The sequence below is a fragment of the Mytilus trossulus genome, chromosome 1 (genome assembly GCF_036588685.1).
Source record: "Mytilus trossulus isolate FHL-02 chromosome 1, PNRI_Mtr1.1.1.hap1, whole genome shotgun sequence".
In the NCBI taxonomy this organism is placed as follows: Eukaryota; Metazoa; Mollusca; class Bivalvia; order Mytilida; family Mytilidae; genus Mytilus; species Mytilus trossulus.
Genome location: NC_086373.1, coordinates 74,225,221 through 74,243,191, shown reverse-complemented (window position 1 = coordinate 74,243,191; position 17,971 = coordinate 74,225,221). Strand labels below are relative to the sequence as shown.

General features: G+C 33.7%; 1 protein-coding gene and 1 pseudogene across 1 annotated transcript; both read left to right on the top strand.

Moving 5' to 3' along the window:
• The first annotated feature begins 2,134 nt into the window (after positions 1 to 2,134).
• Positions 2,135 to 6,910, top strand: LOC134693888 (hematopoietic prostaglandin D synthase-like; annotated as a pseudogene).
• A 4,049-nt stretch (positions 6,911 to 10,959) lies between these two features.
• On the top strand, positions 10,960 to 17,202 carry LOC134684978 (glutathione S-transferase 1-like). The gene is made up of 5 exons (XM_063544306.1): positions 10,960 to 11,123; positions 12,136 to 12,228; positions 14,306 to 14,421; positions 16,200 to 16,304; positions 16,921 to 17,202. Exons 1-5 carry the CDS (start codon positions 10,991 to 10,993, stop codon positions 17,086 to 17,088), a joined length of 615 nt encoding a protein of 204 aa, XP_063400376.1. The 5' UTR covers positions 10,960 to 10,990; the 3' UTR covers positions 17,089 to 17,202.
• The last annotated feature ends 769 nt before the right edge of the window (positions 17,203 to 17,971 follow it).

Here is a 17,971-nt window from a genome sequence, read left to right as displayed (position 1 = left end):
TCTGTTTGTAGGAAATATATTATGTTTCAGTACCTTCCATGCAATACATTATATTTTACTAAGAATTCTATAAAAAGAAATTTGATAATTGAACTTACTTAAACAGTTTTCTTCGCTTCGAAATTGCAACCCCGTGTCATACATAGCCGAAACCCAGCATGTGGCGTTCTACACGATGTACCTGCATGGATAAGAAGAAAACTAAAGTTCATTTCTTTGCAATAGCGAATAATAATTTGTCAACCCAAAATTTTCTATAGTATTTAAAACATGTTCTATGTTTTATATTGGTATATGAAAGTTTGGGCTTCAAAAGTCTACATAATAACATACCCGTAGCCAGGGGGATTCGGACGACCCCCCCCCCCCCCCCCCCCCCTTTGAAAACAAATAAGCACTGTTAAAGTCAATGTTCTGTTCAAATTGTGACTGTTAAAGTCGAGTTTGTGAGTCAAACGAACACCCCTTTGGAAATTCCTGGCTACGGACCTGAATATTGTACTCTATACAGAAATTTTCATGGATACAAAGTGAAATCATCTCAGAACATCAAAAACTACCTCGACCAAAAACTTTATCATTGAGCGGGACGGACGGACAGACGGACGGACGGTACGACGCACAGACCAGAAACCATAATGCTAATAAATGGGACATAAAAAATCATTCTGATTGGTACAGTGGTATTTTCATAACGTGGGTTCAAATGATCCGTGGTATAGCAAACATTAAATACCCTACCAAAATGTTATCACATCCGAATGAAGATAAATTCAATACTACGTCCTAGATAATGACATACTTCTTTCACTTATAAAAAACTAGAAAACACCCGCGAAATCGCGGGCATATACAGCTTGTGAACTGTTGTAGGATGATTTTTTGTCAAATATATTATGTATTGAAAATTACAAAAAAGGTATCTCCCTTTTTCCAAAGTCCGATATTTGTTTCCTTTCTAGCTGTTAAATTCAATTATATTCGTGTTTCAAATTTACGACCACAATTATTCTTCTCCTTTGCTACATGATTCTTTTGGTAAAAGTCAAATCATATAAAAAAAATTGCACCGTTTCAAACATGAAATAAATGTAACTGCTAATATATAGACCATTATTAGTCTAAAAAATATGCTTCTATGACAATCCATCAGTGCTTTTTTAGAGCCTTATTAATATGCCAATGGTAGGATTTCAAACGGAATCAAGTATAAATGATTAATACCGACTAAGGCTAATTTGAGGGGTTGTCGATCGGAGGGGTCCTGATTCCGAAATCCCGGGCTTAAAACCATGAAATCCCGAGATGCAGAATTTAAAGGAATTCATATCCAGAAATCGAAAAATATAATCCCGAGCTTAAAAACACCAGATCCTGACGCCCCGAAAAAGGTCCTGCCTCCTCCATTAATCTCTACCTTACTTTCTTTTTTGCCAAATCACTATTTCCCCTTTTAACAATAAATTATATGTAGAAATATATAGAGTCTCTATATATTAAAGTAGTATAATCGTAAACGCGAAAATATTTGTCCTCTCTAAAGAATATAATAGTTGTGATTTTTGCGATCTAAACACCGTGACATGATGGAGAACGCTCTACGATTGGTTGTACTTGTGTCACATGTTTTACTTATTCTAATATAAATGCAACTGGTATGACCCCTGAATAGTAAACATTTAAAAAAAAATAGTAGACAGAATACAGAGATTCTTTATATATATTAAAGAAGTATAATCGTAGTTTACATGTAGATAAACGCGAACAATAATTGTCCTCTCTAAGGAGGTATAATAGTTGTGGTTCTTGCAATATAAACACCATGAAATGGAGAACGCTCTGATTGGCTTATCTATTTTTCTGTTTTGTTATCTATCATACGATTTGTTGTATTTGTGCATGTTTCAAACAGGAAGTCTTATCTATGACTAAAAGTCAGTCTGATGACGGAATCATTTCCGGACTCCTTTTTTGTCGTTTTTCTCCCAAAATAACTCAATCTGAATAATCATAAGCATGGATGACAAATGCGACTAAGCATGTTACCTATAGGACACAGAGGCATGATGATTGATTTTTTGTGGAAGGAAGAGAAGCGACACCAAAAATGAGGTCTTCTCGTTTAATAGTATAGATGTCAGAATACAAGCTCACGTACTTTAACTTGAAAGGACGAGGAGAGTTATGCCGATTGCTGTTTGTGCTGGCAGATAAGAAATATGAAGATCATCGATTAGAGAGAGAAGAATGGAAAGATATAAAACCATGCAAGTATACTAATGTTCTGTCAAATTGAAATCATCAAATATTTACCTGGGAATTTCAGTGACCTATTTTTTTTCTTAACTATAAAATATAATGTATAACAGTCGTTCAGAATCGACTTAATGGGCCCCTGTACATTATTAAATATTTTGATTAATGTAACGAATCATCAGTCGAATTCCACGGAAACTAATTAAGATATGAATTTATACGAAGCACATAATATTCTTAGTTTTAAAAACGTATGGAAGTATTTCCTAACTGTCTATAAATAGCATAGCTATACAGCTACAGAAGATATAACAGTACCCAGATTTTAACTTGTGACATATGTACAATGTCCTATGTCTCCTATTAGTGAAAAGGATCAAAGGTTATTTTGTGATACAGGTTTTTAAATTAGATCGTCGTAAACTATTTAAGCCCCGGTCACAACGAACCCACGACATATAGATCTACATATGCAGCGCCACGGCAAAATGTGGTCCTGTTAGCGTTACTTCGAGTCCGTGTACAGTATAGAAACTAGGGAAGCGCCCGACGTTGGTGAGTTAGGTCATGAATCGAACGGCGCAGTACGGTGCAAGAGTTGAAGCGGGAATCAGCCGGTGACTTCGTTGGATTCATGCGGATGGAGTCTGGCATGTTTCAGGAGCTTTTGCTAGGAGTTGCCCCTCGCATCACAGTGACACGACAGCAACATGCGCATCCCATAACATGAAAACTTGAAAGATAGCCCAAACAACTCAAGATTGTCGTACGATTGTCACACGACTATTACACGACCGACTTGCGGCAAACCCACAACATTACAATTACAATTCTGTTTCTGTCTTGTACCCATCGTGGAACCATCGTGGACATGTCGTAGCTGATATGACCACTCGAAATAATTTATTTTACATTTTGCACGACAGTGCCACGACAACCATTTTATTGATCTTCCACGCCAAAATGTTACGATCTGTTGTGACCGGGGCTTAAAACGGCAGCGATAGATATGATATGAGAGAAACACGTTTTAAGAATTTTAATTCAATTTCCGAGTCCATCCCTTCTTCTGAGATAACACCAATCATTTGACTTTCAATTCATCAGTCACATACACTGACAACTACATGTAACTGTCTTGACGCATGCGAGAAGTCTAAATCAAAAGATGCATAATCCTTACCTATAGTTGATTGAAATTGAAGAACAATTTTGCAATCCTCACTTTTCTTGTATTTTAAAAATCACAATTCTAAGTCATCTATATACACACACACACTTTTGAAACGACTGAAGACTTGTTTGGTTGAGAGATCGTTTTTCTTTGCCACTATTTTGATTTTGGAATTGAGTGATCATGATTCAATTTGATCGGTGTTTTTTAGGCCGAAGCAGCGCAACCTTAATATCAAATTTAGACAAATATTTGTTTAAGTGACCGATTTTTTTGTTTTGCTTATCATTTTTTTCTTCAAAAACAAAAATTCATAAGGTGCAGTCATATTTAGTAAGTTATTATTAAACCTAAAAATTGAAAACAAGTTATGTCGTTCTACTAATTGTGAAAAAAAACATATCATGATAAATATAAACATATTAAAAATAGTATATGCCTTGGTTTGTTACAACTTGACTTTATTGAATTGAAACAGAATTTTTTAACCTTTCAAAATCAGTGGCTGTATAAGACTCAATATTATTAAAATCCAATCTCTCATCGCTCCTGTCGCATCAGAAAACGGGAGCGATGAGAGATCGGTTTTTAATTAGGTTGTTTAAAACTGTAAAAAAACACTGTTTTCTTATAAAAACTGTTTGATTGATTTAGTCTTCTACTTTTAAAGACGCCAGTAACAACTGTGCTCTTAGCTTTACACATTCATTAGAGTATTCCAATATCTTTCCAGCTATGCCTTTAGGACAAGTTCCAGTACTGACGGTAGGAGAGACACAGATACCACAAACCGGAGCGATTATTCGACATCTTGCAAGGGAATGCGGTAGTTTATTTTTCAAATAATTTATCATTATCCCCCTCCCCCGTCGTAGAGAATTGGGCTTAAATTTTACATTTTTCCGTACGTCTCAAAATTGGTTTTAGTTCGCTAAGTTTAGTTTGCCTTAAACGAATGTTATGAAATTTATTCACAATGCTTATTGCAAAAAAATACTTATCAAATTTGAATTTGGGTGGCGTCTCTTTTTCTCTTTTAGAGTGATGCCCCTAAACAAATGGAAATAATTTCGGAATTGAATGCATTCGTTCTCCAACTTATAATAAGCGTAAATCTTATCCAAATGTTATGAATCTTATACACGATACTTATCACCACATAACACAGATCAAGTGTGATTTTTGTTGGAGTCCCTTTTAACGTTCTAGAGTTATGACCCATTACAAATTGAAACATTGCTGAATTTTTTTCCCCGTTCTCTAACTAAGGTTAACCAGTTATCGACTTAAGATACCAAGCAGCTCTTAAAAGAGAGACAAAATACATCAAAGTTACATTTAAAAACTCATGAGTCGAAAGTAAACTGACAACGTCGTGGCTAAAACAGATATAGACAAACGACAGTACACAACACACAGCAATTCAAACCCAACCAAAAACTTGTGTCCTGTGGATAATTTTTAATAAAATCTATCTTGGAGTTTATAATGAGACATCAGTCTTAATATGCAAAAATTGAAATATAGATCTAAAATTCATTACCAATCCGCGGTTCACCCGCAAATTTTGCAGAAAGTCAACAGACACTCCGATCCTCAATGACCTAGGACCGTATTATGTTCTTATAATTAATTTTCACTCCTTTTACAATCAGCTCATGCTTATTTAAATTGATGTGTTATAATTAACAACAACGGATATTTGATTGCCTCATTTATATCTCAACACCTAAACTCTAAAATAAAGAAGTTTGCCAACCCTAGGCTTCATACTTTTTTTGTTGTTTAAATATTTCCCTCATGAATACGCTAAGCAAATTACAATTATCATACTTAATCAACTGGACATTCTGTGCATTCTTATTTTTTTTAATAACATTTTCTTAAATTTCAGGACTATACGGCAAGAACAATATGGAGAATACCATGGTTGATGTTATAATAGAGACGATTGATGAAGTTAGGGCAGAGTTTGTAAAATGGGTTAAAGAAGAGGATGCAACAAAAAAGGTGTGTAAAGCATTATAATTGTAAATCTTAAATTAATTTAAGTACAAGTCTATTTAAGTGGTAGAAACATAAACTAGATGAAACTAAGGAACAAGAGTCGCTTACATAAAAAAAAATACGTCTAAGTTTGATAGTAAATATACCGATTTGTTCATGACATACGAACAATCTTAGTCGTAGTATTAAATTTTGCGAAACCGACTCTTCGCATCAACTCATTAATGTCTAAATCCAACTTCCTTTCTAGAAATTTGTCTTAAACAGGACCGCTTAGAGCTCAATGTCGATCTGTTGGTCCCCTGTCCATTTTTTATTTGATATGATCGATCGATTGCACAGATATCGGATATAAGACATATACTTAAATAGACAAAGAGGGGCGAAAGATTCCACATGGACAGTGAAACTCATAGATGAAAAACAAACTGACAACGCCATGGCTGAAAAAGAAGTAGGCAAACAGACGATTATTGTACACAAAATAAAACAAAGCAACGAAAGAATTAGACCGCAGTCCCACTAAGCCACGATCGCACTTTAAATGTATTTTAGCGCGAAAATTAACTTACATTTAGCTGGATTTATTGCCGTCGTAGTTCCATCTTGTCTCCTTCGTACTTTTATTCGATGGCAATACGACGGGATTACGAGATCTTCACGAAGTCGTGTTGCCATCGTAAAACCTTCGGGTAGCTTCGTGATTCACTTTTCGTTTCGTATCGCTGTCTGATCTCAAACGGGAGCAATAATCGGCTAAGTGTGAACCCCGCATTATGCCCGCGTCACACTGTCCCGATTTTTACGCCGATGGCAACACGATTATGGAAATTTTCAAAATCGGGACTGACCGTATCCAGATCGGGCTATTCGTAGTGCCATCTTTAACCATCGTAGAACCAGTAGCCACTTTTTCTAGCCGTCGGGGACAACTTCGGGAAGGGTTCTAAATTTTTTAACATGTTTAAAAATCCCCGATGGTGCGTCCGATGTTGATGGGTCGTATTGAGTTCGTATCACAATTCTTACCATCGTAATGTCACCCGGAATGCATCTTTGAACATCGTATTGCATTCGTGTTTCCATCGTTTCAATCCGGCAGTTTTGACATTACGATGTCTACACGAATGAATCACGAAGCTACCCGAAGGTTTTACGATGGCAACACGACTTCTTAACCAGCATGCTAGTTTTCCAGTTTCATTACTGAGATGATATAATGACTCTATCAACTTATGAAGGGGATAAAAAGTAAAATTGATTGGTTATTTTTTTTTTATCAAATATCTATTTTTTTTCAGGTAACTCTTGCAGATGTGGCTGTTTTTGATGTCATTTCAAGAGTATCTGATATGTGGAGTCAGAACCTTATGAATATGTCAACTGTATTAAAAGCTCATTGTGAAAAGATAGCGTTCATTCCAAGTATAAATTAAGGCATGGTTAGAAAATCGACCAAAGACAGCCCGTTGAATAAAATAAATTGTGTTTAAAAAAATTAGACGATTATATAATTCTGGTTAATTGTTTACCAGTAAACACACCAGTAATCACTTTTATTTGATTAAAGGCCACAGTATTATATTTCAACTTCAGGAGGTATCATGCAACTTTCACTCCTTTTACAATCAGCTCAGGCTTGTCTAAAGTAGTGTGTTGAATAGGATACTGTAATCGTTTGATAAAGACAGATCGATTGTAGCTTATTGTAATGATTGTAAGTTATGATATTATTCATCACTAAACAGTACTACAAATTTCTTGGCTAAAACTTGTCCGTTTGTTTCCTTTCTTGACGTAAACATCACCAAAATACATGCTTAATCCTACCACATTCTGTATGTATGTGTCTATCCCAAGTCAGGTGCCTGTTATTCAGTGGTCGTCTGTTTATGTGTTACAGATTTGTTTTTTTGTGCAATTTTTTGTACATAAATAAGGTCGTTAGTTTTCTCGTTTGAATTTTACATTGCCATTTCGGGGCCTTTATAGCTGACTATGTATGCGGTATGTGCTTTGCTCATTGATGAAGACAGTACGGTGACCTATAGTTATTAATTTATCTGTCAGTTTGGTCTCTTGTGAAGAGATTCCTTATTGCAGATTATATCACATCTTCTTTTGAATATGTAGTTAAGTAAATTATCAGACATGCTTTACTACGTCATATTCTGTATGCAACTGTCCCAAGCCATAACCCTAGGAATTTATACTCCCAAAACAGTGATTTCAACATATGTTTTCTAGATAATTTGTTACAAGGTCCAAGTGACCTTGACATTAAGAATGTTTCCAAAACATATACAATGCTAATGAAACCAATATTTAATGTAATTAGTGGACAAGGCAGTATGATAAGCTGAATGGCGAAAAAGGGTGAATTTAGCGAACTTTAAAATCAACACAAAGGAGCTAACACAATTTTATTTGCTGATCTGTCTACTTCATTTTTTATCAGTTGGTATTTGCTTTTTACTAGCTGCGAGTACTTTTTGATGTTTTTTTTTATGTTGTGAGGAATGTATAAATTCCCAGCCACCGCCGATCTGTGTTTTTGTTTTTTATGCTTTGTACGAATCTAGTGCTTTTCAACTGATTTTATGGAAATATGGCGTAAGCAAATATTTTTAGTCCCGTCGCCTTATGTATGTGCCTGACCCCAGTCAGTAGCCTGTAATTGAGTGTTAGTAGTTTATTGATGTTTCTCATGCATTTGTTTTCTATGATTGTTTTGTAGGTTTTGAAGGTTGTTGCTCCAGGTAATGAGAGATTCGACGCCTTCGTACTTTTTCAGCCTTGCAATATTCTATATGTGTCTGTCCAAAGTCAGGGGCCTGCAGTTCACTGGTTGTCGTTGGTTCATATCTGTTATATTTTTTCCGTAAATTATTTTGTTATTAATGAGGCCATTTATTTTTACAATTGGATTGTTTCACATTTTCATGTCGGGTCCTTTTATATCCGATTATGCAGTTTGTGTTTTCTCAATGTTGAAGGCTCTACTGTTGCCCATAGTTGCTGAATTCCACTTCATTTGAACTTGTGGCAAACTGTTGACTCCATGGCAGTTTGACATCAAATAATCCAGTTACATGCATTTTTTAACATCAATAGCAGATATCTTGATGAATCATTTACAGATGACACTACTTTTGTGAATTATTCTGTTAGTGAATATCTTCTATATAAGGTAACGTTAATCAACGGATAGTGGTAGCTCCTTTCCATTCTTCATAAGCAGTTCCTGTTAAGTCGGCCTCATATGAAAAAAGTCGACAGGAAGATTAGCATTGATGGCTCGGACGGAAAAGTCAATTGATTTTTTTTCACGTCCTCCTAACGTAAGTAATATATATGGTTCATAAAGAAATTACGGATTTTGATATCCTCAGTTACAAGGAGGAACGACGTATTAAATGAACTACATTAACCCTATGTACCCTCCCGACGTATTAAGGGAACTACATTAACCCTATGTACCCTCCCAAACCTCATCAAATGCTGTCTTAATATTGTAGCGAAATGGGGGTTCCTTGAAATGGAACTTGTTTTCCCTAAAATTGTGTGATGTTGTTAAAACCTTACCGTTAATTGATTGTTTTTTATTTTTATATTTCTTGTACAACTTTGTGTTAACATTGTTAACTTTTTATTATTCTTAACGTCCATGTTTTGAATTTATATTCGGAACTCCCCTCGATTGTTCATATCAAATGAAGTACATAAACGTTTACCAATCGTTCCGAACATTATTTTGGTAATTACCAATTCCGGTTTTGGTAGTTTAGGTATTGTTCACCACTGGTAAATGGTAAACCATTTAGGTAATATTTTACCATAGTATAAATACAGTGGAGTAAGCCAAAAAGGCTTCAGTACGACTTTACCCTGGGCAAGTGACACACGCTAATTCCAAGCGATTAAGTAATAACCAGACTTTTTCCGTAGAATGTTGGCTTGTTAGTTCCATAACAAGTTGTATTTAGAGAATTACTTCTCGAGAGAAACGTTATCTTTTGACATTGAATTTCCGTTACAATTTGCCGATTACCAAACTATCTTGTTCGTAAACTTTCTAGGTATTTATGTATTATAGTTCCGCTATCCATTTTCTTTACGATATTCTAATAAAGTAAAGTATTTATTTGTTAAACTAGAATACTGTTACTTAAGTTATTTATTATGTGTACGAATTGCTGATATTTATTGCACGTAAATACAAGTTGATTTTTATTCGACGAGTTTGTTATTCTTACAAAAACCTAAACGGAACCAAACTAAGATCTATCAGAATACCACAACGTACCACAAAACCTATACAGAACCAACTGTAGATCTACCCGAATACCACGATACCAGAGAACCACGTTACCAAAGAAGAGTCGCCAGTTATAACTTTAGTTCATATATTCCATTCTTATAGCAACACACTAAGGGTTCCAATATTTATAGTTAACACCAAAGCTTGACCGCTCGGTTATCGTTACAATATGTTATATATTTTTTAATATATTCTGCCGTTTAGAAACATGTTTGTTGATAGCAGAGATTTGATACTTTCGGTTGAATTATAAACACTTTTTTTACTCAGGACAAGTAAGAGATTACCATATTGTATAAAAAAAAGTTCCATTTCTGTTTAAGACTATGTGTTAACTTGTAGACGTTTTGCAGTTATCAATGTTAGGATTGCTGTCTTCCTAACTTAGAACCCATATCTTCTTTGTTATTTTTTTAAACATGCCAAACTCTAATATAAAAACAAAATAAAGTTGTAAGATTGTTAATGAGACGGTGTTTCGTTTGATAATAAAACTGATAAACAAGTATGAGATATAGTCTTATCATATCTGAGTGGATCAGTCATGAGGATTAAGAAGTATGAGATATAGTCTTATCATATCTGAGTGGATCAGTCCTGAGGATTAACAAGTATGAGATACAGTCTTATCATATCTGAGTGGATCAGTCATGAGGATTAACAAGTATGAGATATAGTCTTATCATATCTGAGTGGATCAGTCATGAGGATTAACAAGTATGAGATATAGTCTTATCATATCTGAGTGGATCAGTCATGAGGATTAACAAGTATGAGATATAGTCTTATCATATCTGAGTGGATCAGTCATGAAGATATGAGACTTTAAAATCATATTAACATAGAAGTAATACATAATCATTTTATGTGTTCTCCTATTCTGAAAAAAGCAATTCGCTTTTTGATAAAAATAAAAATATAAACCAAAATTGTTGCTGATATATGATAACATTTCCATACAAAAGCATTGAAAAAGTATAGATCTGGTGACAGAAAACAAGGAGCAATTTACATTTCAATTAAATCCATATCTGAGAGTGCTGTTGTATCTGTGAAATTTGAGATAATGACCATATTCTTGTTTTATCAAGAAAAATGATAAAATGGGTATTTAAAATAAGATAAAATTTTCTCATATATGCATGTAAAAACACAACGGTATGTTATCTACAAATGGAGATAAACTCGATACGATGTCCCAGATAATGACATAGCTTTTTCACCTAACAAAAATGGCAGAATACAAACTTTCGTATTTTAACTTCAAAGGACGAGGAGAATTATGTCGATTGCTGTTTGTGCTTGCAGATAAAAAATATGAAGATCATCGATTTGAAAGAGAAGAATGGAAAGATATAAAACCATGCAAGTATGCCACTGCACTGTCAAATTTGAAAATATCATTATATTAACCGAGGAATTTACAGATTGACACATTCGTTGACCAGAATTGACATGCATTCTTCACTTTTAACTTAATTTTGGTATATAAATAAGAGCAGACAGATTGTCTTACTCTATAAAATTTACATGTAAATAATTGATTGCAGTGTTAACCAGTAAATATATATGACATTGTATATTATGGCTGAATCATCAGTTGAATAGCGTTCAAACTAAGATCGGAATATTTTTTTTTAAAATAGACCAAACAAATTTTTTTTTTAAATTCCTAATTTTTCAAAGGCTTTTTTGTTCATCGGAATGGGAGTACTACTAGGTGTAAATTTTCTTTAAATCATCCTAGCGATATTTAGCTTTTTATATGTTACATTTACCTGAAAGGGTCTCGGTAGTCTAGTGGTCTAAGTAGTCCAAATACTGCACCACTAGCCTGCCTACACGAAGGATGTTGGCTAGAATCTAACACATGGCAGGTACGCTTCGGTATCGACTAAGATTGTTAGGTTTTTTCATCGAAGCTTAATGGGTCTCTATGGGTATTCTGGCTTTCTCCACCAATAGAAAACTGGCCGTCACGTTTCATATATATTTACTATAAAGAATTTGAACAGGTTTTTTTTTTCTTAGTGAATTTTAGGGCTATTCACTTTAAAACATGATGCTTTCTTTAAAAATTAATATTTTGATTGCTGTTGTCATCCTGTAGTTACTTTGTTTGTTTGTCTTATTTGTTAAGTATTCAAAATTAACTTGACAGGAATGATCATTTATGTAGTCATAGTTATGAAGTACCTGTTCATGAGTTTATAAATTTTGTTTGCTCTAAAACTTCGTTTTTATTTTTATTTTCTGCCTTTTATATTTTTTTATTCGAGTCTTTGTAGTCGAAACACGCGTCTAGAGTACACAATTGTCTTGTTTCTATACTTAACTTATTTAGTTGAGTACTAAATATTCAACTTTATCTTTACAGCTATGCCCCTAGGACAGGTTCCAGTACTGACGGTAAAAGGGACACAGATACCACAATCAGGAGCAATTATTCGATATCTTGCCAGGGATTTCGGTAACCTATTTTCTAAAATCTTTTATCATTTTTGTTAGTTTGAACTTATTGTTTGTTATAATATGTATCTGCGTTCAAAATGATAGATAGGTAAAATATTTGTCATAAGGATAGCGACTCATATTAACAAAAATCTTTACATACTAGTACTTGGCTTTCAGAATTGGATTTTTTTTGGCTTCAGACGCACGACATAAGGCCTTGAAGGCACAAAACTTTGCTCAGTGCTCGGAGCACAAAATTCATGCTCGAAACATGAAATCCAGCTATTTAATTGGTTGATTTTCGAGTCTGAGTACAAAAATCATGCTCGAAAGTTTCATGACCGTGAGGCCAGTAAAAGCGCATAAGATAAAGTCGTGCAGACGATTCTGAATGAATTGAGAGATTGTAAAGCCAGAGTGCACTTATATCTTATATATTGTCATTTCCATAACATAGTGTTGATCTTTGATAGTCTCATTTTAATTTGTTCACGACTTTTTAAAACCATTTTTTAATTATTGAAGACCATAAGTATGTTGACCTGTAGATGTTCTGGTTTGTATGTTGTCTCATTGGAGTTTAACCAACATGTCGTATAATTCGTAATCTTTATATACATTTGAAATCCTAAAACTCTGTATTGGTCCAATAGTTTCAGCAAAGGGTATTTGTTTACCATGTTTAATAACTCAAAACGTTACAATTTATATTTTAATACAATAGTCTCTGTAAATGTCCCATCACCAAACAAATGAAAACAGAAATTACTGTATATCTAGTGTAAGACATTACGACATTTGTAGGCTAAAAAGGGAAACAAAAATCGCTATGTAATCTACAGACTAAATAGACATGATATCTACAGCGATAAATATTTCAAACATGCATAAAACAAAAATAGCTATATTATATTAATATATAAGATACAAAAATGTATTCATAAAATTGAGAATGGAAATGGGGAATGTGTCAAAGAGACAACAACCCGACCATAGAAAAAACAACAGCAGAAGGTCACCAACAGGTCTTCAATGTAACGGGAAATTCCCGCACCCGGAGCCGTCCTTCAGCTGGCCCCTAAACAAATATATACTAGTTCAGTGATAATGAAGCCATACTAATTTCCAAATTGTACACAAGAAACTGAAATTAAAATAATACAAGGCTAACAAAGACCAGAGGCTAACACAACTATTATGTTTCTATTAGAATATCTTGGCTTAAATATCTTTATTACTCACTCGTTCAATCGTTCCTGCATAATAGGGGCAACCAAATATCTTGGTCGGACATGACGTTATTTAATTTTGTTGATTCTTCGCGTGCAGAAAATCAATAAAAAGATGGAGTAAGATTGTCAATTAGTCTACATGACGTAAAATCAAGCATGTTTATGACAATTTACATCTTTCTGAAAATTAATGAGATTAGTATGGCGTTCATTATCACTGAACTAGTATATATTTGTTTAGGGGCCAGCTGAAGGACGCCTCCGGGTGCGGGAATTTCTCGCTACATTGAAGACCTGTTGGTGACCTTCTGCTGTTGTATTTTATTTGGTCGGGTTGTTGTCTCTTTGACACATTCCCCATTTCCATTCTCAATTTTATTAAAAAATAAAAACAATTCCCTTCAATGTTTGTCTACAGGACATTCATTCCAAATGAGGTCACATGTATTTCAACTGCCTGACCATAAGACAATGTAAGATCTACATAAGACATGTTTGTTTGACTGTTCGAGGTGTATTAATATTCCGCCTCATCTACTCGGATTGGAATGTTAAATAAGATGCCACTATTATGGTCTATCGCTGCTTTTTCTGTTCGTTCTATTACTATTGCATTAATTAAGGTAATCGAAAGAGACCAATATTGCAAAACAGAGTGTATCTCTCATACGAAAATATGTTTACTGCATTTGCATTCAAAGTTCCCTGTCATTCGGCCTATTGGTGTTGTACAACTTATATCCTCTTTTCGTTTTTAATAAAATATGTGTCCGTTGACATTAAGCAAACGACGAGCCTAACTGAATCAACAGGACATTCCATGCGTCATTGCCTATATATATGTTTCTTCTTAAATTAAAGGACTATACGGCAAGAACAATATGGAGAATACCATGGTTGATGTTGTAGTAGAGACAATTGATGAAGTAAGGTCAGAGTTTATAAAATGGGTTAAAGAAGAGGATGAAACAAAAAAGGTTTGTGTATCCGTTTTACGGATGATACCGGATAAGTTAAAAATGTCAAATACAATCTTACACACATAAGCAACACGATAGGTGCTATATGTGAAACAGGATCTACTTTCCCCTCGCAGAGCACCTGCGATTACCCCATTTTTTGGGTGGGATTCGTGTTGCTCAGTGTTCTTATTTTTTAGCTGTGGCATTGACAGCAAATTTTTATTCGAGTTTTACAGTTCCTCTGGTAACTTTCGTCTCTGTTTTGTAAATAATTGAGATCAATAATCCATATAAAAGTATAACAAATAAAGTCCTTACTTCAAAAAAACTTGTTCTCATACCTTTATTATCCCTTTATTCGAATGTGAAATTAATGTAAACAGGTGACCTGATTTACCATAAATAACATAAACTGTTAAAGGCGTTCCTTTAAAAGTATGGAAAAAAATAACGAAAAGTTCAATTTTCTTTGATATATTTTACTTTCAAAGTTCTCATCAATATGATTGTTAGAAATGTGTGGTATACTTATATTCCTGTTTAGTCTGTTCTTTTGGTGACCATTTTACATTGATCTGTATTTTTACTTCTCATCATTGTGTTATTGTTCGATGATATTTTTTGTGTTTTTGTCTTTCATTTTTGCAAAAGGCTTTCTGTATGCCTTACTTTTTGTGTTTCTTGGATACATATGACGTGGCACTGTACTTTTTATACATCCCGTCATAGTTTTATTGTTCTATGAAAATGTCTGTATTCCTGTCTTTCGTTTTTGATATGTGCTTATGTGCAATATTGTTTATATATCTGTTTGATTTTATGGTCATTAAGATGATAACATAACGTTAACTGCTGTACCCTGCTGTTGGCATGTTTACCAAATATGTGTGTTTATTTGTTCACACATCGTTGTCATTATAAATGTTCATTCTATACTACTGTCATGCGAGTGAGAGGTTTAGCTAGCTTTACCACCATTTTCTACATAAGAAAATGTATGTACCAAGTCAGGTATATGACAGTTATTGACAATTCGCCTGATGTGTTTCAGATTTTAATTCATTACGGACTTCCGTTTAGAATTTTCCGTGGAGTTTTTTTGTGATTTTTTTGTTGTTGTCAGTTCATACATGTATATGTCGTTATGATATTTGTTGTTTTCTATCTATAATTGATTTCTTTAAGGTAATGCCGTTAGTTTTCTTTTTTGAATTGTTTGAATTTAATTCAATATTAAATTGCTTACAAATGTACATCCACTTCATTTGAAGGTAATAACGAGTAAAGATAATGAGATAACTTTAACATTTGTGACAGAAAAGTAAAATGCATGATGAAAAAATAATGTCAAATTGAAAATCTAGCTGGGAGTACTTCAGTTGATAAGAGTAACTAAAGTTTATTCCTTAAGAAAGATCACAGTAATGTTTGATTAACATGACAGCAGACTATTATGACAGAAACATTTACAAAAACGATGTATAAAAACATATAATATCAAGATGTTTTCACTTTGAATTCGGAAAGGTATTTATATCTATTATTATCGCTATTTTGTGCATTTTTCGTTTGATCTTTTTTGTGATAATTTTCATATCATGCTACTCGCTTGAGATGAACAAATTATCGCTAGCTACTAAGCAGGCACGTGGCGTTGCTAACGAAATTGACATGAAATTGACAACGTCATCATAGGTAAAAAAAAAAAAGTGATAAACAGATTATCATTGGTCATCTCAACGAGATTGATTTTCTCGCTTGAGCCGTGACGATAATCTATTAATCTCTTACAGGCAGAAATCATCAATAAACTGAAAGAAGTAGTATTTCCTAAATTCATTACGTTTGTTGAGAAAGTATTGAGGAATAATGGAGGAGAGTTCCTTGTTGGAAGTGAGGTAACTTATTGTATATCATTTGCATTAAATTAATCATGCATAACACATTAGTAACGAAAAGCTCACTGAGGCAAAGACTAGAGTAGTAACAGGTGAACATCGATGAACAAAATGAGGGATACTCAACAACATCAATCAAGACAAAACTTTATTCACTCATTTACCTTCGTTTGATAGTTCTTGTCATAACAAGTATCATCAATAATAATGTGATTTTCTAGGCACTTTATACATATCCTTTCCTATACAAATGTTTAAATATTCTGCAGTATAATACAACATTATTCAAACATCGCAGAAAACATACATGGTATGGGCTCATGTAGCTCCCCTAAAACAACAACTGCATTTGTAGTATGAAAGTACAAACTTTGCTATCAAGTTAGTTAACCAGTTGCATTGATGAGGCTAGATGATGTTTCTGTGAAATTATAAAAGGAATAGATCAAATTATAAAAGGAATAGATCAAATAAAAAACATGCTGATCACTGTTGAAAATATTTATTTGTTATTCATTTATTGGAACTCAATTGCAAATAGCTACAATAATAATTCAAATTTTATGAAAGGTTTATATTGATTATTTTTACCTTGAATATTTCTCCTTGTTTCCAGGTAACACTAGCAGATGTGGCTGTATTTGATGTCATTGCAAGAATATCTGATATGTGGAGTCAGGACCTCATGAATATGTCAACTGTATTAAAAGCTCATTGTGAAAAGATTTCATCCATACCAAGTATAAAGGCCTGGTTAGAAAATCGACCAAAGACAGCTCGCTGAAACCTTGATCATTATTTTTTTGTTTTAACTAATCCGGACGATTATATTTAGTATATAATTCGGTTTGATTAAATGTATGTTAGCTGTGTACTACAGATTTATATATGAAAATTAAATTCATTTGTATTTAAACAAAGAACACATTCGTCAATATTATATTTTAAACTCAGAAGGTATCATGTAATGTTATAAATCTTTTTTTCGATCAGACCAGGCTTGTTCAAACTACAGAGTATGTCTAATGGGGTACTGTAACAGTTTGATGAAGAATTCTCAATTATGGCCCATGGTGTATTTGTCCATTACATGACCAGTACTACATTTACCTTTGCAAACTAAGGATCCAGACTACACAAAAACTCATTTTACAATGTCACCATATCAATTCTCATTTTAGTATCTCGCGGCTTCAAATGTTTAGCTTTGAGTGTTTCTAATGAAGGTAAATCGGACGAATGAAATTATTAAACGTGTTGGGTTTTGGTTTTTTTCTAAGAATAGAAATACATGGTAAAAAGAAAATAGATAGCAAATTAACAAAATAATCAGGAAGTATATCATGAATTAAACATTCTATCTGTATTCTTTTGTACAGTATTCCATTCTCTCGATCCGCTTCAGTTTAGGGATACATAGAGAGAAAGGGAAGAAAACAAGGGGGACAGTCCAATAAACAGCAAAATTGCACAAATACTAAACTCTTGGGAAAATTCAAAACGAAAACCCGAATCAAATGGCAAAATCATAAGCTCTAACGTAGAATGGATAAAAACTGTAATATTAAAAACACTCTGGCTAACACGGAAAACAAATAAAAAACAAACACCAATAGCAAAACACTACTTGTGTTAGAAAGAAATGCGCTCTTAATCACTAGGGCTTC

Excerpts from the sequence above, each read along its gene's own strand:
- LOC134684978 (XM_063544306.1), top strand. The coding sequence starts at position 10,991 with ATGGCAGAATACAAACTTTCGTATTTTAACTTCAAAGGACGAGGAGAA. Across the intron at positions 12,229-14,305 it reads ATATCTTGCCAGGGATTTCG|GACTATACGGCAAGAACAAT; the intron begins GTAACCTATTTT and ends CTTAAATTAAAG. Across the intron at positions 16,305-16,920 it reads AGTTCCTTGTTGGAAGTGAG|GTAACACTAGCAGATGTGGC; the intron begins GTAACTTATTGT and ends CCTTGTTTCCAG.